This window comes from Strigops habroptila, chromosome 2 (assembly GCF_004027225.2).
Source record: "Strigops habroptila isolate Jane chromosome 2, bStrHab1.2.pri, whole genome shotgun sequence".
Lineage (NCBI taxonomy): Eukaryota > Metazoa > Chordata > Aves > Psittaciformes > Psittacidae > Strigops > Strigops habroptila.
In genome coordinates, this window is record NC_044278.2 from 121072318 (window position 1) to 121095507 (window position 23190).

Genomic DNA, 23190 nt, shown 5'->3' on the forward strand with positions numbered 1-23190 from the left:
CCTCCACTAATGTGTAAATACCTACTCAGAAGTGTGTCTCACTCCTCATCTCCACCAGCAAAGATTACCTGACCCTAATAGGAGCTGTAATGTTCCTCTGTGGTTTATAGGCCTGAAAGTCACACACTGAACGTCCTTTCAGTGCCAAGGGAAATAAATGGATGTACAGAGGTGAAAAAAGCATTTAGTACCATACAGTAATACTTCACTTGAAGCCACAAAGGTGTAAACTACTATGACTGCTTTGGAGACTGCTAAAAAAGCTCCCCCTCCTGGAAACCTCGGAGTAAGGGACTGGTATGGAAGTGAAGAGTTACCAGCACTACTCCAGTTCATGTTATTCATGACCCTCTGAACACCAGATTGCTGCTCCAGCTCTACCAGACATCAGCATTCCATCCCCACTTTTAGATCAGGATCTCCTAAGTTCACTCCAAAAGGGTGACACAACCTGGAAGAAATGCCACAGAATTCCTTCCATACCAAAGGTGGAGCAAGGCTTTCCTGGAATACATCTTGGAAAACAAAGAAAAGCACCTCCACAAACACTGGCTTTTGTGATTTTATTAAGAGATGTTTTCAGGACAGTCAAGCTTCTGGTTGCAGATGTTACAAACCCTACAACAAAAAACAGAATACTGAGTGAGATGGTGGCAAACTAGTTCCCAGAACCATTCTCCTACCCCAAACACTGAAGGAACAAACAGGCTCCATGATTTCCAACCTCTCACTTCTTATATTTTCACCAACAATCCCCCTTTTACCCACAGGAGCCCTGCAAACTCTCTGAACTCTGCCTGATCACACAGGCCAGCTTCATAGAATGGTTTAAGTTGGAAGGGAGCTTAAAGCTCATCCAGTTCCAGCCCCCTGCCATGGGCAGGGACACCTTCCACTAGAGCAGGTTGCTCCAAGCCCCATCCAACACGGTCATCAACACTGCCAGAGATGGAGCACTCACAACTTCCTTGCAAGCCTGTGCCAGCGCCTCAGCACCCTCACAGGGAAGAATTTCTTCCTTATATCCAACCTAAATCTCCCCTGTTTCAGTTTGAACCCATCACCCCTTGTCCTATCACTCCAGTCCCTGATGAAGAGTCCCTCTCCAGCATCCTTGTAGGCTCCCATCAGATATTGGAGGGGGCCTACAAGGACACCAAAGAGGGACTCTTCATCAGGGGTTTAGAATGAAGAGGAGCTCTTCATTCAGTCAGAGACCACCACAGCCTTGCTTTCACCAGGAGCTGAGGAATCTGGAAGAGGCCTTAGGCCCTCTCCTTCCTGCTGCTCTCAGAGAAAACCAGCAAATTGCACATGGGAACAACCCAGAGCAGCTCTTAGACAATTTCAAGCTATCCATTTCCATCTTAGAAGCTCCTCATTCAGACAGACAGGGTTTCAAACTTCCATTATTTACTTACAAAACTAGCCTAACCATTGTGCTCAATGTTACTGGCTTCCAAGTCTATCCCAAAGTGGATCCCATGTGGGATATACATAGCCTGTGCTGTCACCTGCACACTGGTAGTGGGTGGTACGATATGAAAACACCCAAGGCACTGACCCCTTCTCAGACAAATGCCTCTAAGTCACTCAAATTGTGACCCAAGGTCCCCAAATTCATGCTGCAGAACACAACATGGAAACAGGGCACTTGGACAAGGATATTCCCTTTCAGACTCGTCATCTCATCTTCACTGAAGGGTGTGCTTAGCTGGTTTGCAGCCTGCCTTAAGCCATGCCCTCTTCATACAGGGCAATATTCTCAAACCAAGCCCAACTGATCACTCTGCCTGGTTCAAGGCAGCAGCTTTTCTCCCCAACAGCTTTCTCTGGGTGACATGACACCTTTTCCACATGGATCCTCCCCAAACCTACCTCCCACCACACACAGGCACTTACCCCTCAGGCAGTGGGAACTGGCTGAGGCATGGCTGGCTGTTCTGGTTTGCCACCTTTCTGCTCTGAAATGGGGGTGGTGGGCAAGATCTCTTCTTTGGGTTCCACAATGCTGACGTGGTCTGGAAGAGGCTTTTTGGGGCCAATCTTTCCACTTGGGTCCCAGGGCAACATAATCTTTACTTTGATTCCCAGTACTCCTGTAAAGAGTGACAGGACAATACAGACAGAATATCAAGCACACGTTCAGTAGGGACAAACCCCACAAAACATGCTTTCTGTACCAAAACCATCTCCTGGCAACACTAAGATGCAAGCTGATTAACACAAATCATAGAACCATAGAATTGTTTGGGCTGAAAAGGACCTTAAGATCATCTAGTTCCAACCCCCTGCCATGGCCAGGGACACCTTCCACTAGAGCAGGTTGCTCCAAGCCCCTGTCTCCAACCTGGCCTTGCATGTGCTAAAGCTTAGAAATCCCATTACTCTGAATTTACATCAGCATGTTTTACCCTTATCCAGTTCATTGCCTTTGCTAAGTGCAGCCAGGGACTAGGATGAAAACATGCTCTATCCCTAAGTCATGGCAACCCTGCTTTAAACCCTGTCCTTCCTGGGATGACTCGCTTTCCTAGGAAGCTGCACTGAGGTTTTTTTGCATCCCTTCTCAGACAAATGCCTCAAAATCATCCAATGAGTAGGACATCCTGCCCAAGGCAGCCTCAGCACAGCAGCACAGAACGTGGCACTGAACAGGCTGCAATGACACAAGGACATCCCTTCTGACTCGTCATCGGATCATCACTGAAGGGAAGGTGGAGAAGAGCTTTGTCTATGCTACTATCCCCACATGAATTAAGCAACCCAAGTGCAATTAAGATGCAGAAGTCATGTGTGTTTTACCAGGGGGAAGGACAAGTGGAAGCAGGCTTGGCTGGTTGAGCTGGGAAGTCTTGCCAGGGCACAGCTACAGGGGAAAACTGTCTGACATTTGGGCTTTTTTGTGGGTCTTGTAGCTCTCCCATGTTCTGTCTGCCTACCCCTAGGAGCCAAGAAAGCCAGAATCCAAACTGCCAGCAGCTCAAATTCAGTCAATCTGTGTTTCATTTGTAAGTTGTTTTACTACCAACCTCAGAGGCCACAGGATACAAGCGAGAGTATGTGGAAAATCTAAAACCACATGCTCAACTGGAAACATTCAAACCCCACCACTAGAGAAGTGAATGACCTGGGATGACTACACAGAAATCTGTTGTCTCCTGAAGGCCCCTTCTCCATTTCTCATTCCCAAACAGGAATGCAAATAAAGTTCTATTATAGATTTAATGTGCAAACTCCATACTGAGAGCTTAGGTGCAAAAGGCCAGGAAATAACAGATTTTTGGAGCCAGAACAAGTAGTAGCACAACTGAATTACTCTATAAGATCAGTGGTGCATCAAAACCATGTGAGTTACTACCCCACAGGTGAGAGGGAAGCCTCCAACCTGAACGCATGGGATACCAGGAGTGGAGATCTCTGGCTCTGAAGCACCAAGAGAAGGAACCAACATCCCATGCACTCACCCTGCCGGAGAAGGACGTGACGCACTGCTGTGTCGACGTAGTAGTTCACCGGGTCTCCACTGTGGATCATCAAACCATCCACAAACTTCATGGACTTGGCTCGCTGACCTCGGAGCTTGCCGGACACAACCACCTCGCAGCCCTTGGCACCGCTCTCCATGATGAAGCGGAGGACACCATAGCAGGCCCTGAAGGGAGAAAGCAGCAACAGCCACTGTGTTACTCTCACTCTGCCAAATCCACATGGCTCCATAGAGGTATTTTATCCCTATTTCAAGTACAGGCAATCCCACTTCAACTTCTGCTTGTAAAAAGCCTTCTGAACACATACCCAAGCACCCAAAGTTCTACTCAAAGCAGCAAAAGTCTTCACATTGTTTTAGCACTGTCAAACACAGCTTAAGAAAACTCTTGTGACTCATGGTCCTTGTAAGGTTGTGGGAACAGTGACAAGCACAAATTCTTAGTGACACAAAAGCAGCTCCACAGCTGAAGGTGGACAATACAGCCACATCAAGAGTGCAGCTTGCAGCTCCCCATCCCTTCTCAGACAAATGCCTCTAAATCAACCAATGATGACAGGATGCTCCTGCTGAAGAACCACATGCAGCATCACAGAACATGACGCTGCAGAGATACCACGCCAAGAGGCACCCACTTCTGACTCGTCATCTTATCATCACCGAAGGGATCTGAGAAGCAAGACCAAGTGTCACCTGAACTAGGATTCAGCCAGAAGGCTTGAAATTGTGTTTCACTCCTCCACCCCTTTATTTGCAAAGAAATAACTGCCAGCTTCATGCGCGCTTCCTCGCTTTGCCATCACACTCAGCTTGCTCCACTCACCGACGCACTGCTAAGCCTCCCAGAAGCTTGTACCGCAGGGACTCTGCCTGAGCGATTGCACACAGACCTCTCGTGGCCACCTTCTCTGCATAGAGCTACAAAGGAGAAGTAGTAAAGTCAGAAACAGGGCTGTATTTCAAGATACTTTTAATTTAACAGAACACAGGAGCTTCATACTACTTTACGACCCATCTCCTACACCCAGTTCAGTTAGTCCTTCCACATTTACAGGTAGAAGCTTTATCCTCGGACCCTACACACCCTTAACTCCTCTGGTGGACGTTTCCTACTCCTGGCAGAGCTCAGACACACCAACAAGACTCCACTGAAAGTCAGTAGATTATTAAAACCTCCATAGCGCAGTCTCAATGAGCTGCTCCTTCAATAGCCCCAAAACATGAGGGATCACAGGACAGAGGTATCCACACAATCACAAGGACAGTTCTCACACCACCTCAGTCACACAGGTTTACTTTAGGATTAAAATCCAACCTAAGAAAAGGTTTGACTTTGCAAGCTGGGAGAGTGGGGTGTATTAAATCCAACACCTCCAAGAGCCCAAAGCCTGATACCTCAGAAGAAGCAGACATTCAAACTCATGCACATGATATTCCTAGAGCTGACAAATCATTTGTGCTCTGTGAGGGTTTGTGCCATTCAGTCTGTTTAAGCAGTTGCTGGACATAATCAGCAACGTTCACTGTATAATGTGATCCAGCAACACTGGCCCAGCAGGAATAAATGGGAGCACCACCCCAGACAACACATTTCCCCCCGCCACTAATTTGTTTTGGAGGAAAATACTAGTAAAGGCACCAGATTTCAAACATTAAGAGACCAGAAATTACTGGTGTGTTACTTTAATGCTTATTTTATTACGGAATCATACTCAAAAAATCTCAGAGATCCTCCTGCACCAAAACAGTTTGTTTGTAAGGGCAGAAGCATTATGAATTCAATAAGGGTGATGGTAACACACAAACATTATGCTGTTAGACTAGTTCTCACCTCAACACTGGGACAGTAACATTCTCTATAACGTATTTACAGGTTAAGTTTAAAAAGCTTTATCTGCACCCTCCTTGTTGGGAAATCAGAGAAAACCAAAGTGACAGCACTCAAACCACCACAAACAGCAAAGCATTTGTGAGAACGTGTAAAACACGATCCAAGTTATCTTCAAGTCAAACCCCCTTTCAGCTGACACCATCCAGACACTGCACAACCCACTTATACTGCTTTAACAGAGACAGTTTTACCTCAACGCTTCCCTCAGGGAATCCAAACCTCTTCTGCACGACAGCTGTGAGCTCCCGGATGCGGCGGCCCTTCTCTCCCAGGACATTCTGAGTTCTGGGAAAGAAAGGACAGCGTGACTGAGAAGTGTCTCTAGGTCAGAGCTTGTGACCATCCCAAAGAGCTTCCAGACCTAAGTTCAGGGGTTGCAACACTGCTGTAGCACTAAAGATAACTTCAGGATCTCATTCCCAAGCAGCTTCCCGTAATACTCGCCACTTTGAGCTCCTGCAGCAGCATTCCTTACAGCCTTGCACAGCACCCGTGAGTCAACAGCAGCACCTCACAGTTATTACCTGGTGGCAAGTATGATAATCTCAGTCCTGGTTGGAGTGACCCGGACTTCTACTCCGGAGTACCCATCTTCAGCCAGTTCACGAGTCAGAAACTCATTCAGCTCAGCTTTGAAGATGCCGTCAGCGACAAACTGAAAACCAAACGGACCAAGTCAAGCTCTGTTCAAGTGCTCAGCCTGAACACAAGATCTTCCCAGCTGGAGTTTGGGTGCAGCTCATCCCTGGGACCAATCCTGCAGACCGGCTGCCTCCCCTCCCATGGAGAGGAAGCAGCAGTGGGGAGAAATAAAGGCATTTTCCCTGAAGTTCCCATAGACAAGTCACTTCTTCCAATATCTGAAGGGGGCTACAAGGATGCAGGAGGGACTCTTCACCAAGGACTGGAGTGACAGGACAAGGGGTGACGAGTTCAACTTGAAACAGGGGAACTTCAGCTTAGATATAAGGAGGTTCTTCCCTGTGAGGGTGCTGAGGCGCTGGCACAGACTTTTCCCAGAGAAGCTGTGGCTGCCCCATCCCTGGCAGTGTTCAAGGCCAGGTTGGACACAGGGGCTTGGAGCAACCTGCTCTAGTGGAAGGTGTCCCTGTCCGTGGCAGGGGGTTGGAGCTGGAGAAGCTTTAAGGTCCTTTCAACCCAAAGGAGCTTTAAGGTCCTTTCAACCCACACCAGGCTGGGATTCTGTCCCCTCTCCCAGCCCCACAGGCCCCTCTACTAGAGCTCCCACTTCCACCCTGACAGAGCACACGCCTCCCTCCCTCCCCAGGACAGGCAGAGCCCTGCACTCCCCCGGCTCCTCCGACCCACAGACGCCGGGAATCACTTAAACCCAAACGCTTCCCATTAAAAAACAGCGAAAACTAAGGAAGCTGCTCAGCTCCCAGCACCGCTCCGCGCCCCCAGCGCAACCCCAGCCTGCCTGCCCTGCGCACACAAGCCCGGAGCCCTGCGCAAGCCGCCCGCAGGGCTGTGCGGGGAGTCACGGCTGACCCCCTACCCTGGGACCCGCGCAGGGCCCCCTCACGCTGCCTCACCCCGGCCTCCCGCCGCCGCCATGTTCCCCGCCGGGCCTCCGCGTCGCATCCGCCGCCATCCTCCCGCATCCGCCGCCATCCCCACGCCGCCGCCCCGCCCCGGCGAGGCCCGGGGCCGCCCCCGACGCGATGCCGCCGATATGGAGGCGCTCGGCAGCCGCGGCGAGCCGGGCTCCCGCCCTCACCTTGCGCTTCTTGGATATCTGCACCGCCATCTTGAGCCGCGCCGCCCGGCGGAAAGGAGAGAGTGGGCCCTAGAGGGCGGGCTATATCGGCCTTCCGCCGCTCTCCATTGGGCCGCCTGGATCACGTGGGCTGGCGGGCGGGGGCTGATGGGAAATGTAGTCTTCTCGGTGCTCAGGAGCGCCGCCATGTTGGGGAGGTTTAACCCTATCGCTGCCGGGGGGGTTCTGCCTGTAGCAGGCTGCTGTGAAATCACACAGTTGGCATTAAAAAGGCTCTAAAACCGGTACAAACGGGCACAGGGGTTAGCAACGTGTTAAACTGGAGAGATATGGAGGGTAGTGGTCGATGGCTCAATGTCTGGATGGACAATAGTGACAAGTGGTGCCCTGAGGGGTCCATCCTGGGACCAAAGTACCTCATGAGGTCCTGCCCCTGGGTTGGGGCAATCGCCGGTATCTTGAGCCCAGAACCCCCCCCGTGTGCTGGGCTGCACCCCCAGAGCGTGAGCAGCAGGTCAGGGAGGGGATCCTGCCCCTCTGCTGCGCTCTGGGGAGACCCCCCCCTGCAGTCCTGATCCAGCTCTGGGGCAACAGCACAAGAGGGACGTGGAGCTGCTGGAGCGAGGCCAGAGGAGGCCCCGGAGCTGCTGCGAGGGCTGGAGCAGCTCTGCTCTGGAGCCAGGCTGAGAGAGCTGGGCTGGGGCAGCCTGGAGAAGAGAAGGCTCCTGAAGGGGACACCTTATTGTGGCCTTTCAGTGCTTAAAAGGGACCTATAAGAAGGATGGGGAATGGCTTTATAGCAGGGCATATTGCGACAGGACAAGGAGCGATGGTTTTAAACCAAAAGAGGGAGATTCAGGCTGGGTGTGAGGAAGAAATTCTTTACAATGAGGGTGGTAAAACACTGGCACAGGTTGCCCAGGGAGGTGGTGGCTGCCCCATCCCTGGAGACATCCAAGGCCAGGCTGGATGTGGTTCTGGGCAACCTGCTCTAGTTGAAGATGTCCCTGCAATGAGCAGGGGTTGGGCTAGATGATCTTTTGAAGGTCCCTTCCAACCCAAACCCTTCTATGATTCTGTAATTCTAATTCACCTGATTTTATACCTGGTGGTAAAAAGTCCCCCTCACAGCATTGCAGCCACCTCAGACATGAGGAGAACACAGCCCGAGGGCTGGGTGGATGTGAAGGGAGCAGCAAAACCTGTCTTTTAACAGGCTGTTTGTGTCATTTTAACCTTTATTTTTTAGGCAGTCACAGCTGAAGGAAACACCCATGAGGAAAAGAGTGTGAAAATCACAGACAGGCTGTTTGGTTATTTCCAGGGCAACATCAGGAGGCTCTGCTGCCAGAGGATGCTGTTCTGTTATCCCTTCATCTGCTGCTTTATGTACACGTTAATAGCTCTTAACTATTTATAGTGAACTGTATGTATGGAGGAGAGTCAACTGTAAACTTAAAGCTACCACAGGTCTTTCCTACTGTATGTGTGCAACAGGGCTGTGGTCCTTATGATTCAGTAACTAGGACAGTTGTAGCTCCAAGGCAGATCTTCTGTGGGTTTATTTTTCCTCCTATGATGGTATCATCACCGCTGCAGTCTGGGCACTGGGTTGAATTAGTGCCAACAGGATGGGATTTCACACTCGAAGCTTCTGTGGTGGCCAAAGGTAGGGAAAATGGTTTAGGGATTTTAGGGCATTACATGGGTTTGGTGGTGCCATTTCAATTAGAATGGATAATAATGGGTAGAATTGATGTGTGGTGTATAGGAAATAGAGATATAAATTTTATTTTACCATATATGTTATCATGGTTTATGGTTGAACTTGATCTTAGGGGTCTTTTTCAACCTAAATGGTTCTATGAAAATACCCCCACACTTGTGGGTAACCATGGTCTGTTTGGGAAGAGGCAGCAAAGGGAAGTCCTGCCTTGCAAACCTCCTAGAAAGGAGCCAGAAAATAGGGGGATATGGGCAAAAACATTGGAATAAGCTGCTTGGCTTTCTGGAAGGTTTCTCTTGGAAAGCTTTGCCAGAGGCTTTACAGAAACAATGGGTAAAGGCAGGGGCATTGCAGAGCTCTGCTCCTTGCATGGGTGCTGCAACAAAAGAAGAAATTAAACATTAGAAACATCAAAAAAGAAAGAAGAAATGGGAGACCATCATTCCATGGCTCTGTAGATAATCCCATGGGGTACATCTGAGGGTACATCTGAGCCTTTGTCTCCAGAAAGGTAGTGGAGACCTGGGAGATGCTCAGAGCAGGGCAGCAGGGATGCTTACAGGGCTGGGGGCACCTAAGCTGTGCAGGTTGGGACCCAACCTAGTGGAGATAAAGACGTGGTGAAGATCTACCAACCCACACAGGTTGGGTCTGGCTATTCGTGGTCCTCCCATGAAGAGCAGATGAAAGCAGTGGGAGATGGGTGTTTGTATTTTCAGTTTTCTCTGGGCTTTTCACTGCAGAAGGAAACTATGAACTAGATTTCACCTAAGGAGTGTGTTTGTAGGTAGCTGACATTAGTGGATTGCAGGTTAGGGCCGGTGGTGGCTTGAAATTAGTTGATGGCCACCAAGTCCCACCAAGAGGCGTTGCCACCACGGCCTGGCCACCACCTCTGTTTTTGGGCTGGACTGCTCAGGTCGTGCAGAGTTGATGAGCAAAGATCAGATCCCCATAAACATGCAGGGTTGCAATCAGCATCGCTCTGGGAACAGCACAATGGAGAAGGCACTTCTGCCCTGGAGCTGGTCCCAACCCTTGAGGGAAGGACAGAGAGCAGTGGGACCTCCACCACCAGCTCTGAACCCATGGTCCAGCCGCTTAATCTCTCTCCCAAACGGGATGGCCACATCCAGACCCTTGCTGAGGTTTGGCTCCTGTTAACTCTTTGGCCAAACCCCACCAGGGCTCCATTAACAGTGTCACAGCACCAACGATGGTGTTTTGGGGCCCGTGTTTTCCAGCACCGCTTTGCTGCCTCACTGAGATGCAGCCAGGAAAAACCACGCAGGGAATTCCAGTATAACCAGTCCAGGGCTGGTAAAACACATCTTCAAACACCCACCCCAGCGCTGCCTGTGGGAGCGGGGAGGCAGCAGCGCCTGAGGAGCCAGCTCTCCTCTTCACCTTCTTTTGCCACTAGATGTCAGTGGAGACGGTTTCCAGGCTGGGAAAAGCTTCGTTTCTCTCCTCCCTCTTCCCTCTTCCCCAGGGATTCATTTGTCCAGGATTTGAGGGATGGTGGAGCATTGGGGAGACAGAGCCTGTCTGGAGCAGACACATTTAGTGTCCCCCCTAAATGCCCTTCTTGTATTTGTGGTGTGTGCCCTTCCCTCAACCAACTCCTTCCCTTCTCTCTGGGCCAGTCCAAGCTTGGCATTCCCACACCATCCACCCTTCAACCTCCCTATGATCTCTCCAGAGGGAAGAGACACAGCAGGACATGCTGTTTCTCACCCCCATATCCCTCTCCAGCTCCTGTTGTTCCTGCTATCCTTTCCTCCCACTTTCTTCCCTTTCGGGCTGCCAAAACACATCAACCTGAGTGGTGGCCCCATCCTTCTCCTTTCATCCTCACGCTCCTCAAGCTCTAGTTACTGTCCATGGACTCCATCTGTGCTGTTCTCAATGGAAACTTCCTTTTAGCTGAAATTAGGAGCCACAACTCCATCAATCTCTTCCCCAGGGACCGTGGCTGTGGCCAGGCTGGAGCCAGGCTGACCATGGATGGATTTGAGCAGCACTGAGAGCCCAGGGCTCAGGCTGGGCTGGTGTAGAGTGAACAGAAATACTTGCTTAGACACTCTGTGGGCTCCTGGTGCTCTTCTCCATCTGCATCCCTGGGCACAATGAGACAAACCGAGCTCGCATCCAGATGATGGAATAGATGCTGATCCTTCCCAGTGCTGTATAAATCACCACTGATGCTCCATGTAAGTCTGGATCTGCAATGAATTGACCTGGGTGTAAGATACCCTAATTTCTGTGCCCCCATTTCAGCCTACAGGTTGCTGCTCATTTGCTTTCTGAACTGACCCCTCAGAGGGACCCACTGAGCCCCATCCTCTGGAGGAGCTGGGACCACTGGGCTGCATGGAGCTGTGGAAGTTCAGGAGGATGCCCAGGAGTTAAAGCAGGTAGGAAAAGGGGATGGAGTAGCCACATTACGAGGAGATACTAAAGCAAATGGGCCAGGGATACACCTCAAACATCCCTAATCCATCTGAATGGACCATAGGACTGCCCAACACAGCACATTTGGATGCAAACATGCATGAGCACATATGTGAGCTTTCCCCAGCCCATCACTGAGACACAAAATGGGCAGGAGACATCTCATCTCCAAGGAAAGCTTTCCTTTTTCCTCCAGCATGGTGCAGTATCACACTTCCCCTGGCAGCAGAGGCTATGAGGAGCTCCCTCCTTTTCCCCCCTTCCCTGGCCCATCCTGCTGTTCCTGGAGCCCGGCTGTCAACCAGCTCCCAGGAACCATCCAACACAAACACATATATTTTGGAGGAGGTTATTTAAAGCCCTGCTCGTTTCCCTGCCCCAGCTCAGCTCCACAGCAGCCTGTGAGCACCGAGGAGAGGGCAGGGGGATAGGGATGGGGCCAGGCAGGAACATCTTGCTCAAAAGACCACAGAGATTGTCAGGTTTGGGGTGGCACTTGGGGAACCCACAGTCCCAGAACTGTGACAAGTTGGATCATAAAACCATGGAATGGTTTGGGTTGAAGGGACCTTAAAGCTCATCCACTTCCAACCCAGGGATACCTTCCACTAGAGCAGGTTGCTCCAAGCCCCTGTGTCCAACCTGGCCTTGAACACTGCCAGGGATGGGGCAGCCACAGCTTCTCTGGGCACCCTGTGCCAGCGCCTCAGCACCCTCACAGGGAACAACTTCTTCCTTATATCCATCCTGAACTTCCCCTGTTTCAGTTTGAACCCACCACCCCTTGTCCTATCACTACAGTGAGGGGACATCTGTATTTGTGGTCCTCACCCCAAGGTAACACCAACCCATCAGGCCAGGAGCTGAGGTCTCTGTGCAGAGATCTGAGCACATGAACCAGGATCTCAAACCACTATGAAGGAAAGACCCTCCTGACCTGCACAAACCCAACTCTGCTGGTTTCCAGCTTGGGACCACGACACTTCCAGAGCAGGAAGTATCTGGCCCATGACTATCTTATATTTTTAGGCTAAGTTTACCCAGGAGAGGCTCGACCAATGTATTTCTGGATCACATAAAGACAGGGAAAGGCACAACATGAGCAAAAAAGCCTGGCCCTGACGTGCATCCCCTTTTCCATGCCCTATTAAGGAGAAACTATGTGTTGTATCAGCATGTCAGGGTCAGCATCGACACCCGGAGCTGGGGTCAAGCTGCACCCTGGTACAAAGCAGGGGCCTCGGTGGCGTTAGGGGAATGTCCCTGCTCCCCCAGACATGGCCCAGCTAAGCCAGCGGGCTCCAAACTGCAGCCTTTGGAGCCGGGAACATTTCAATCCCTTCCACAAATAGCAACGTGGGATTCCTCCCTCCGCTCCATCCATCCCCGGCTCCAGCCGGCTCCCAGGGATACATGGTGATGCTCCGAGATGCTGTTTGCAGCCAGAAAGGGATGAATTCCTCTCTGCTTCATCCCTGCTGAAAGGGAGGCTGGCAGCACCCCGAAAAAGCTGGGATGTGCCCATATTCCTCACCTCGGCGAGCTCAAATCAGGACTGGAAAATCAAAGGATCCCAATGGCCTCCCAGCCCCAGTAAGGCTTGGATCTGCAGGACTATCCATAAATCCCATGAAGGGGTGGCTGTCACTCGGGTTTGTGGGGCCAGACAGAGATTCCCTTTGTTCCCAAGGTCCGTGTGGATGGAAAACCCCCTGGGGTTGCTGCAGCAAAGGCACAGAAATGGGGATGTAACCCCTTAACACGGCATTTGGTGGCACCAGGGCCCCCCCTGTGTCCTCACTGCAGGTGCCGTGGGGTTTGCAGCAGGTTTCCTCACTGTGGGAATGGCAGCTTGGAGCAGGTTCGGGAATCAGGAGCTGTCTTGCCTCCCTCCAGCTCCTTTCATTGCTCAGACAGCAACATGGTTTATGGCAGCCCAAGGCCATTGCACAGGCTCAATTAAACCCACATCCCAGTGTTTTCTCCCCGGGAATCTGGCTCCTGTTCAGAGCATCCAGGAGGGGCTGGCAGCCCTTTGCAGTGAAGGGGCTGGGGAAGACAGCGGCTTTTCCAGCTTGCAGGAATGCTGGATTTGGGGATACTCCATGTTTTCTGTGGGTAACGGTGAAAGGTGGCACTAGGAGCAAATGTCCTGCCTGGGAATGTCCCTGACTGTCATTGCTGCCGCTGTTTTCACATGGCAAAATAATCCCAAGGGAGATCCTGCACTACCCAAGGGCCGTGGTGGCTCTGCAAGGGAATGAAGCATCAGGGAACAGCCTCGGGGGCATCCAAACCACACCAGGACACATCGGTACAGACAGAAACACAGGAGCTGCCCCTTCCCACTGCACCAACAGAGCCATTCCCCAGTGACACGGAGCTGCTGCATCCCAATCCGGCCTCTTCCTCCTGCACACACAGCAAGATGTGAGCTGAATTTCATGGCAGGGAGGGAGGTGAGGTCAAACTTCACCCCTGAGGTCCCTGGAGCTCAGACACCCGTGGGATTTGGGGATACAAAGTGGGATCCCACCCAGGATGATGGGACAAATCCCATCACCTCTCTGGATATGCCCGGGGAGTTCAGAAACGTCCCATTTCTCCTGATTCTCCCCCTGTGAGGACCTTTGGGGCCACGCTATGGGGGGATTCTGACAGCCTCAGCACAGACCTTGTCTCCATCCACCCCAAAAGAGCCCCTTGAGAGCAAACCCTCACTATGGCCTCTCTTCTGAGCTCTGGCTCTGAGGATGCACCTCCTTCCCCAAAATGCTTTTTGGGGTGTTGGAGGGATGTCTCCCCTGCCTCTAAAATCACCCCTTTCACAGCACAGGAGCTTTTCTCCTTGCAGCTGCACAAGGAGCTGGTGCTAAAGGAAAGAGTGGCTGCTCGAGGGATCTGTCTGGATATAAATGTGACTGATGCTGATAACAGATGAAAGGGACCACAGGGATGTTCCCAAGCAGGATGATGTACCACAACCCTGTGCTGTCAAGACAGAGACTTCTGGACCTGTGATGCTGGATCAAGGACCACTACGGGCTCACCAGATCACCCACAGGCCTGAGGAATGGGAATGGCAAGGAGGAGCTGTGGAGGATTGAGATGGTCTCTGCAAGGACAGAGCTGCCTCCAGCAGCCAGAAAGCTGCTGATCACTATTACAGGAATAACCAAATCATATAAAGGAGGGGGGAAAGAAAAGCACTTAATGCCAGTCAGCTCCCAGCCACATTTCCCAGCAACGAGGAACTCTCCTGTAATGGGATGTTCCCAGGGGAGAGTGTCTGCTATGGGAAACGGAGCCTGGAGCAGGAATTGCAGCCCAAGCTGAGGCCCTGCTGCAGGCTGGGAGCTGCATCACGGCTCTGCCAGGACCAGAGGAGGGGACCAGGATCACATATACAAGAAGCCAAGGGCAGAAGATCCCTTCACGTCCCTACTAGAGGGCATTCCTTGGGGAGCATTTCATTGCGAAGGGAGCCATTCCCCTAAGGTAGAGTAATTTGAGCACAATCAATCCAAAATACCTACTTGGATGAATGTCTGTTCAGAGTCATAGAATCCCAGACTGGTTTGGGTTGAAGGGACCTCAAAGCTCTCCAGTTCCAACCCCTGCCACGGGCAGGGACACCTTCCACTAGAGCAGGTTGCTCCAAGCCCCTGTGTCCAACCTGGCCTTGAACACTGCCAGGGATGGGGCAGCCACAGCTTCTCTGGGAAAAGTCTGTGCCAGCGCCTCAGCACCCTCACAGGGAACAGCTTCTGCCTCAGAGCTCATCTCAATCTCCCCTCTGGCAGGTTAAAGCCATTCCCCTTGGCCTGTCCCTCCAGGCCCTTGTCCAAAGCCCCTCTCCAGGTTTCCTGGAGCCCCTTTAGGCCCTGGAGCTGCTCTAAGGTGTCCCCTTCAGGAGCCTTCTCTTCTCCAGGCTGCCCCAGCCCAGCTCTCTCAGCCTGGCTCCATAGGAGACTTGTTTCCATCACCTCTGCCCATCCAGGATGAGGGCACAAGACCCAGCAGCTTATTGCACATACCCAGCCTTATATCTGCAGGATGCTGCTGTCCCTGCATGGCTTGTGAGTGGTCCCAAACCTGGGCCATCACCATCCTCAGAGGGACAGGCTGCCTGCCCCACGCTCCCAAGAGCCAAATCTCCATCCAAAGCTCCCAGGTATAGAAAAGCACCCAAACCACCATCCCTACAACCAGCACCTTCACTGGGCACAGCACAGAGCTAATGAATTTTCCCAGCAAGTAGCTGTGGAAAATGAAACCCAGGGCAGAGATGGACAAGATGAGATACATTGCATTAAATGAATGGAGACTGCTCCTGGAAAGTAATTCAAGTAGAGATATGATGGATTGCAAGCACCGGTTGTAAAGCATTTGTAAAGCCTGCCTCAGATGGGAGGTTTATTGCAAGAGCTGGAGTATTATAGTTTATTGCTGCAGTTGGAGCAGCTGCTACCATTCAAATTGAATTGCCTTGTCTGGTATAAAGCCCCTCCTCGAGCTATTCCCAACTCTTCAGCAGCTTGGAAAAGCTCCTGAGGAACATCTCCTGTCCCTTTGGAGCTGGTTGCCTCATGAGGAACCCAAATCCTGTTCTGGTGAGCCCCTTCCCATATGGAGCAGCCTGAGGAGGATGTAAGAGTGGGGTGAGATGGAGTGGAAACACGTTTGGGAGGAGCAGGACTCAGGGCCACGTTTAAAGGCCCTTTGTAAACACTTCACACACAGGATTTACTGTTTCTTGGCTTGGCCAGAATATGGAGAGTGAGTCCAGGAAACCTTCCAGCAGCGAGGGAAGGTGGCACGATCCTGCGGGATGGGAGGAGGGGAAAGGGCGCTGTGTTTGCAGGCAGAGGTGGCAAATCCCATCTCCTTCCCAGCAGCTAAAGGAATCCAAGAGCAGGATTGAAACTGGAGCAGAAACAGCTCAGGTCTATGCTAAGGGTGAGTAACTGGTGAAATGGGGCTCTGGAAACATGTGTGTGAATCTCCAAGAGAGTGTTGGGTGATATGGGCTAGTGTGAGGTGTCCCTGCTCATGGCAGGGGGTTGGAAGTGGATGATCTTAAGGTCCTTTCCAACCCAAACCATTCTGTGATTCTATGATGTGAGAACATGGTTAAAGCTTTCAAGTGCCAAGGCCTGAAAATGAACCCCCCTCAACTTAGAAATGGGCAAACTCAGAAGTTCCGCACCAGAAATTCTCCGGATTTAAGCCGCCAATTGCAGCAATCACCACATCATTCCAAGAGCAGAGTCTGACCCTCCAGAGCAGAGCTGACCCATTAGAGCAGCCTCTGACCCTCCATCCTGCCCCATCACCTCTGTTAGATCCGATAAATCATCAGCAGTGTTTGAATGGCTGCTCACAAACGTGCCCATCACTGTGACACTTCCCTTTGGGCACCTGCCCTGGTGAACACGGTTTTGCTTCACTGCTTGGATCCACTTAAAGCCCTTGAAGCACAGGAGTAAATAATTGATATTTCCTTTAAGAACAGGAAATGGAATAAGCATCTCGGTGTGCTCTTTAGCTGGCAATAGTTCAGCTCTTTACTATTTAATGAAGCCACTGGCTGCTACCAGAGGTCATTCCAGCAGCTCACACCCCAGCACCACTGCTCTGAGCAAGGCAGGGAAATTGAAACCTTAACGGGCACTTCCAAGAGAGCAGTTTGCCCTTGGTAGCATCACTTGAAACCCATCAGCTTAAGTAAGTGCTTCTTAATCAGCTCTCCAGCTCCAGGAAAGAAGCAGAGGGCAGGAGGTGGCTGGTTTCCCCTGTGTAACACATCTTAGGATGATTTATGGGTGCATCTGCATCAGAAGCACTGAGATAAGGCCATTACCTGCTCTTCTCAAACGGCAGCTCGTGGTTTAACTGCCCGCTGTGGTTACCTGACACGGCAGGATGTGGAGAGCTCAGGACTCTGTGTGATGGATACGGGTGCGCATGCAGGGAGCACTGCACTTGGTGTGGGGAGAAAGCAGGGAAATGGGTTTGGTTTTGCTCCTGAGAACATTGGGGCTGTTGAGGCTGGAGAAGAGAAGCTGTGTGGAGACCTCAGAGCAGCTTCCAGTGCTCTGAAGGAGGTTACAAGGATGCTGGGGAGGGACCTTCATCAGGGACTGGAGTGATAGGACAAGGGGTGATGGGTTCAAACTGAAACAGGGGAGGTGTAGGTTGGATATAAGGAAGAACGAGGGAGGAGCAGAGCTCATCCCAGCCTGAATGAAAGCAAAACTGATGTGAGGGATTCCAGGTGCAGAGCAATAACACACGAGGCCTGAAAGGGCCAGAAATCAGCAGCGTTTGCTCTGTGTGTGACACTACACTTCTCTTTGGAGCCATCCTTCAGGGATGATGACACCTCCAAAATGCTGTAATAAACCTGGAGGCAAGTACCAGCAAAGTGACTTGATAAGGCTGCAGCAGGAGTCACTGAAGGGCAGGTCTCCATGCCCAGACCCTTGGTCCCTCAGAAGCTTTCAGCTCTGTCACCTCTTTCTTTGTGCTAGGGGCAGCCAAACTGCTTTGCAATGCAGAGAACAGACATGAAGGCCTCAAAGCAGCATCCTCCTCACTCGTAATCCAAGCCCAGGGCTCCTTTGGGAAGCTTTCAGATCCAGCGCTGGCTGACCTCCATCCTGCGCTTCCTTCTAATGGCTGTTGGCATGAGGACAGCCCGAGGCCTGATGGAGCAAAACGCTCTCTGAGGTGCCAGCGCCAGCTGAGTCTCGGGCTGAGCCTGTCCTTCACATCCTGTGCGTCTGATGTGTGTAGCTGGTGCTTTGCCAGGCTCAGCTCCAAGCCCGGCTCATCCAGATGAGGTGGGCAGGATGCTTCAGGCCATGGAGCGATGCTGCGGCAGCAAAGGGGGAGCTGCTCATGAGCAGCCTGGCAACAACCCGGTCCTTGCTTTTGTCTCCACCTCCAAGGAACAGCGAGAGAGCAGCAGTGATGAAAGTGCCGTTAGCCTGAGCACAAGGTTATTTTCTAGGACATTAGTCAGCCTCGTAAGAGACCCATCAAGAGCAAAAAGGCATCTGACCAGAATGCAAAAGCAGAGATTAAACACCATTTTTTCCCCTCTTTTCAATATATCTTTAAGGAAAGGGTGAGCTCAAACCAGTGTTTGCAGTGGGGGGGCTATTTGCTTTAGAAAACAAGCAGTTTCAGCAAAAATACCAAGTGGCTGCCATCAGGAAGCTCTGGTTTTCAGTATCTCAGCTCTTCAAATCTCGACATAAACCACTCGAGCTGCAACACAACACAATTGTGTTGCAGGGGCTAATAAATAAATGAAGTCTCTACTGAGCCTGTTCCGTTGGAGTAATAGCCCAACATCCCAGAATTCTCTCCACCTATGTCTGTTTAGGACTTGAAATCAATAAATCGTCTCCTCGTCCTCAGCTGAGCTCAGTCAGATGATGCCAAAAGCAGCAGCAGCACTTCCCTGCTGGATGCACATGAGTTATCCCATGCCTTATCCCAGAACAATCCCGCTCTGCCGGTGCCCTTGGGTAATAATCCACACTGACCTCAACAACGCTTTGTGGCAGGCTGAGAAGTGGGGGTGATGTGGGTTTGCTCTCCAGGAACAGGAACTGCCTGGAATTTATCCTTCTCACACCCAACGTGGCTCCCTGCTGCAGGAGCTGGGATGCAGGAGCATCACTTGAGGGAAGCAGCAGTGATTTATGGTGCAGGGAGACCTTGAGAAGCCAACAGCGATCGAAAGCCAAGTGGTCCAGCACATTCACGAGGTGAGAGCTGGGTTAAAGATCACAACAGTAGATTTACTGATGCATTCCTTGGCCCAGCCACCCCTCTCCTCTGCTCCCATCCCTCAAACATCTCTGTGAGTGGAGAATCCACCACTTTCAGCCTTACAACCACACAGCTCCTGTGTTATAGTGGGCTCCTGCTTCTGCTCTGTGCAGGCTTTTCACCAGGGGGATGCTTGACTTGTTAGAAGTCCAACATGTCAAAAATACATGTTTATAACGTTTCATATTTGGAGTTTAATTTCTGTTGAAACTCTGGCAAAAAAATCCCCACCTATTACAGAAAATCTGGAGGCAAAGCTGTGAATATTGGATGCCTTGACCCAAAAGAGGGTGCCCATTAGTGGTAGGGAAGCCCAACAAGGTATCAAGGGCTTCTTGGCTCCATACACAAAAGATCTTTGTCTCTATGTGTTGTTCATGGGCTTCCAGCTCCACACAGGCAGCCTGCAGGCACGGTATTCCCTGTCCCTGGCTCCAAGGGAAACTGTCCCCAGGGGGACAGCAGTATGTGTGGGTTGTCCCCCACCTTGAACTCGAGTTCAAGAGCTTCAGATCCATGGGGAGACAAGCAAGACTCACCAGGGTTTGGGGTAGTTCCCGCTCAAGCTTCCACCCAACTGATGGAAGAGGTGAAGTGTTCTGGTTTCTTCTTGGCCCTTCATATTTTGGTACTTCTCTAGTGGAAGGTGTCCCTGCCCGTGGCAGGGGGTTGGAACTGGATGAGCTTTAAGGTCCCTTCCAACACAAACCATTCCATGACTCTAAGACCCAGCCCAAAGTCAACCAAGACAAAGCTGAACCAGCTCTAACTCTGGCTCATCTCTGCTGAACCAGCTACAACCAACAGCACAGACTCACACCAGCTTTCCTTCACCAGGCTGCCAGCAAGGGGATGTGCAAGACCTGACTTGACATATTAGGGTGACACAGATAGATAACTCCTGGCCTGCTGGCACAGAACTCAACCCATCGAAGCACTGTGGACACATCAGAGCTGGCAGAGGGAGTCTCTGAGGACCAGCCTCCATCTGATGGTGCCACAGCACTCATGGATTAGCACAAGGTGCCCTACAGCTGGATTTACTGTCACTGAACCGCGGCCTCAGAGGACTCCTGCCACTTTCATGCCTGAACAAGTGACTATGATCTGGCTTAGACTCAGCTCTGCTGCCTCAAGCACCTCTAGAGAGCTCAGATCCTTTCACTGGAAGTCGAAGCTCTCACTGCTTCCCTCTGCCTTTCTTCCAAAGCTCTGTCAAAACGAGCTTCTGGGGGGTCTGTGGCATCAGAATGGACTGGCTGGTTCAGAGCTGTGATGTTCTCTGGGCACCCTGTGCCAGCGCCTCAGCACCCTCACAGGGAAGAGCTTCTGCCTCAGAGCTCATCTCAATCTCCCCTCTGGCAGCTTAAAGCCATTCACCTTTGTTCTATTAAGACCATATCTGTTGCTTCCCTTCCTTGGCCCTTTAAATCATTTTCTGTACATGAACATACAGTAATACTGTAAAATTGCTTAAAAAAGTGAAATTAAGAACAGAATACACATTATTTTAAATGCTGTATCCTTATTTTTCAACAATCAGCCTCTCAAGTCTCCGGATGCAAGTTTACTCTTTGTTACCCAGAGAAGCTGTGGCTGCCCCATCCCTGGCAGTGTTCAAGGCCAGGTTGGACACAGGGGCTTGGAGCAACCTGCTCTAGTGGAAGGTGTCCCTGCCCGGGGCAGGGGTTGGGACTGGAGGAGCTTTAAGGTCCTTTCCAATCCAAACTATCCTACGATTCTCATCAGCAAGTTAATCCCAGGTTGTTGCTGTTTCCTACCCACTCTCGGTGCCTGCAGACCGTATCCCATCGCTTCATCATTCCCTATGTTAAGCAGGAAGGAGGCCCCAGTCTTAGAGAAGTCAATCAGTGCAGTCATTTGCCCAGGACACAAGAGGTGAAGCTGGAGTTGGCCCATTCTGCAGGATTCAGCTGAGTAAAAAAGATAAATTGCTGTGCTGTGGGATTTACAGGAGCTGCTCTCAGCATTCCCAACGTGACGAGACCTGGAAATTCATTCCTCTTTCAATAAACAATGGAAAAGGGAGAAGCAATTACAGGACACAAAAGCAATTACACCAGAGCAGGAGCAACTGCTCTTGAATCTGCATTTGGAAAAGGAAAATCTAAACCAAAACCATTAAAAAAAGGGGAAAATTTGGGACTGGGATAAGAGCCATTTCAGGATAGAAGGTGCTTCATGCAGCGTGACAACGCACAGATTTCTCTCTATAAAGAGAACTCTTCAAGTGATGCTGGAACTGCTCTGCAAGCAGGATGCAGAGGCACAGAAAATTATAGAATCATGGAAGCACAGAGTGCTTTGTGTTGGAAGGAACCTTAGAGCTCATCCAGTTCATCCAGGGACACCTTCCACTAGAGCAGGTTGCTCCAAGCCCCTGTGTCCAACCTGGCCTTGAACACTGCCAGGGATGGGGCAGCCACAGCTTCTCTGGGAGAAGTCTGTGCCAGTGCCTCAGCACCCTCACAGGGAAGAGCTTCTGAAATCCTGAACATCCGAGATAAGAGATCCAGGTTATTGAGATACTTCTTTTCTCTCAGCCCATCTTTATTCCACCCCTGGCTGGCTCTGCTCTATGTGATCTAAACTAAATCGTGATCTGCTCAATACAATAATTCCAGGTTGTCTTTCTAGTGGCGGGGGGAGAAGGGCTGAGATTTCCCTTGGGATGTAGAGCACATTCCAGCATGTTAAAGAGCAGCCTGGCTACCTGCTGCCTCCCCTGCTGCAGCTTTAACTGAGCTGGTGTAGGGGAGCACCACTGTAATACGACTGTACCAGCTCCACACACAAGTGCTGCTGTGTTGAATCAGGCTGTGCTTGTACTTAAGCAAACCCAGCATCTCTCTCCTCTTGCTGGGAACAGAGGGGTCTGTTCCAGTTCAACTCCAGTCACCTCAGAGCTTTCCTGCCTTCCCCAGCCTGGCCCCAACCGCTGCAGTGCTTTGATTTACCGGATGAAATGACCTGCAATGCAGAGGCACACTTGCTCCACTGATCCTCCTACCAGATCTGTAACCCTCAATCTCCCCTGGGGAAAGCCTGGAGTAGGGAACTACTCGGTATAGTAGGCACGTCAGCATCCTCCGAGCTGCGTTTTTTAGTGGCTCATGTGCTGCATCCCTGATTTCTGTGAAGTTTTCTTTCCTTTTATCCCTCACTTTCTCCAGCCTCCCCCTGTGCCTTGAACGGAGGTCTCAGTATTCCCGAGCTCACCTCTTGCTGTAGGACAGAGGGAGCAGCTACTCCCCCCATCCCTCCCATCAGCCCTATGCAGGGCAGAAGATCTGCAGAGAAAACATGGGGAGAAAAGGCTCTTTCCATGGCAGCGGCTCCTCTCCCAAGTTTCCTGGGAAGCTCAGCATAAGGAAGGGCTGATGAAGGCAGATATCCTCTGTCATGCTGAGATTTGCAGGTGTTGCAGAGTAGCCAGTGCCCCATGTTATATGAAGAGAAACAAAAGATCCTTTATTTGGAGAAGAAGGTGGGGGTTTTGTTTTCCTTTTTAATTACTATTAACAGTGAGTGATACTTGGGCTGTATGGGAAGGGGAATTCACCCACGTGCCTGGGTTTCTTTACTATTCCCATGAAACAAACAGAAAGAAACCCCGGCACAATTAATGTGTAGTAAATTTTGCCATTTACCCCCATCACCTCCATCAAATTCTCAGTCTCAGTATCCCTTTTGAAAATCTGGGAAGCAGAGCCACTGGAGAAGAAAAGGCTCCTTAAGGGGAGACCTTAGAGCAGCTCCAGGGCCTAAAGGGGCTACAAGGAACCTGGAGAGGGGCTTTGGACAAGGGCCTGGAGGGACAGGCCAAGGGGAATGGCTTTAACCTGCCAGAGGGGAGATTGAGATGAGCTCTGAGGCAGAAGCTCTTCCCTGTGAGGGTGCTGAGGCGCTGGCACAGACTTTTCCCAGAGAAGCTGTGGCTGCCTCATCCCTGGCAGTGTTCAAGGCCAGGTTGGACACAGGGGCTTGGAGCAACCTGCTCTAGTGGAAGGTGTCCCTGCCCG

General features: G+C 51.1%; 1 protein-coding gene and 3 non-coding genes across 4 annotated transcripts; all 4 read right to left on the bottom strand.

The window, feature by feature from the left end:
* Positions 1-548: 548 nt before the first annotated feature.
* Positions 549-7252, bottom strand: RPS3 (ribosomal protein S3). The gene is made up of 7 exons (XM_030475782.1): positions 7123-7252; positions 5906-6036; positions 5573-5666; positions 4314-4408; positions 3468-3655; positions 1903-2099; positions 549-618 (listed from the first exon to the last, which is right to left on the bottom strand). Exons 1-6 carry the CDS (start codon positions 7150-7152, stop codon positions 1906-1908), a joined length of 732 nt encoding a protein of 243 aa, XP_030331642.1. The 5' UTR covers positions 7153-7252; the 3' UTR covers positions 549-618; positions 1903-1905.
* On the bottom strand, positions 1566-1703 carry LOC115604621. Its single transcript, XR_003990345.1, has one exon. It is a non-coding gene; the product is annotated as a small nucleolar RNA SNORD15 (small nucleolar RNA).
* LOC115604619 lies at positions 2565-2712 on the bottom strand. The gene has a single exon (XR_003990343.1). It is a non-coding gene; the product is annotated as a small nucleolar RNA SNORD15 (small nucleolar RNA).
* On the bottom strand, positions 4009-4155 carry LOC115604620. Its single transcript, XR_003990344.1, has one exon. It is a non-coding gene; the product is annotated as a small nucleolar RNA SNORD15 (small nucleolar RNA).
* Positions 7253-23190: the final 15938 nt, after the last annotated feature.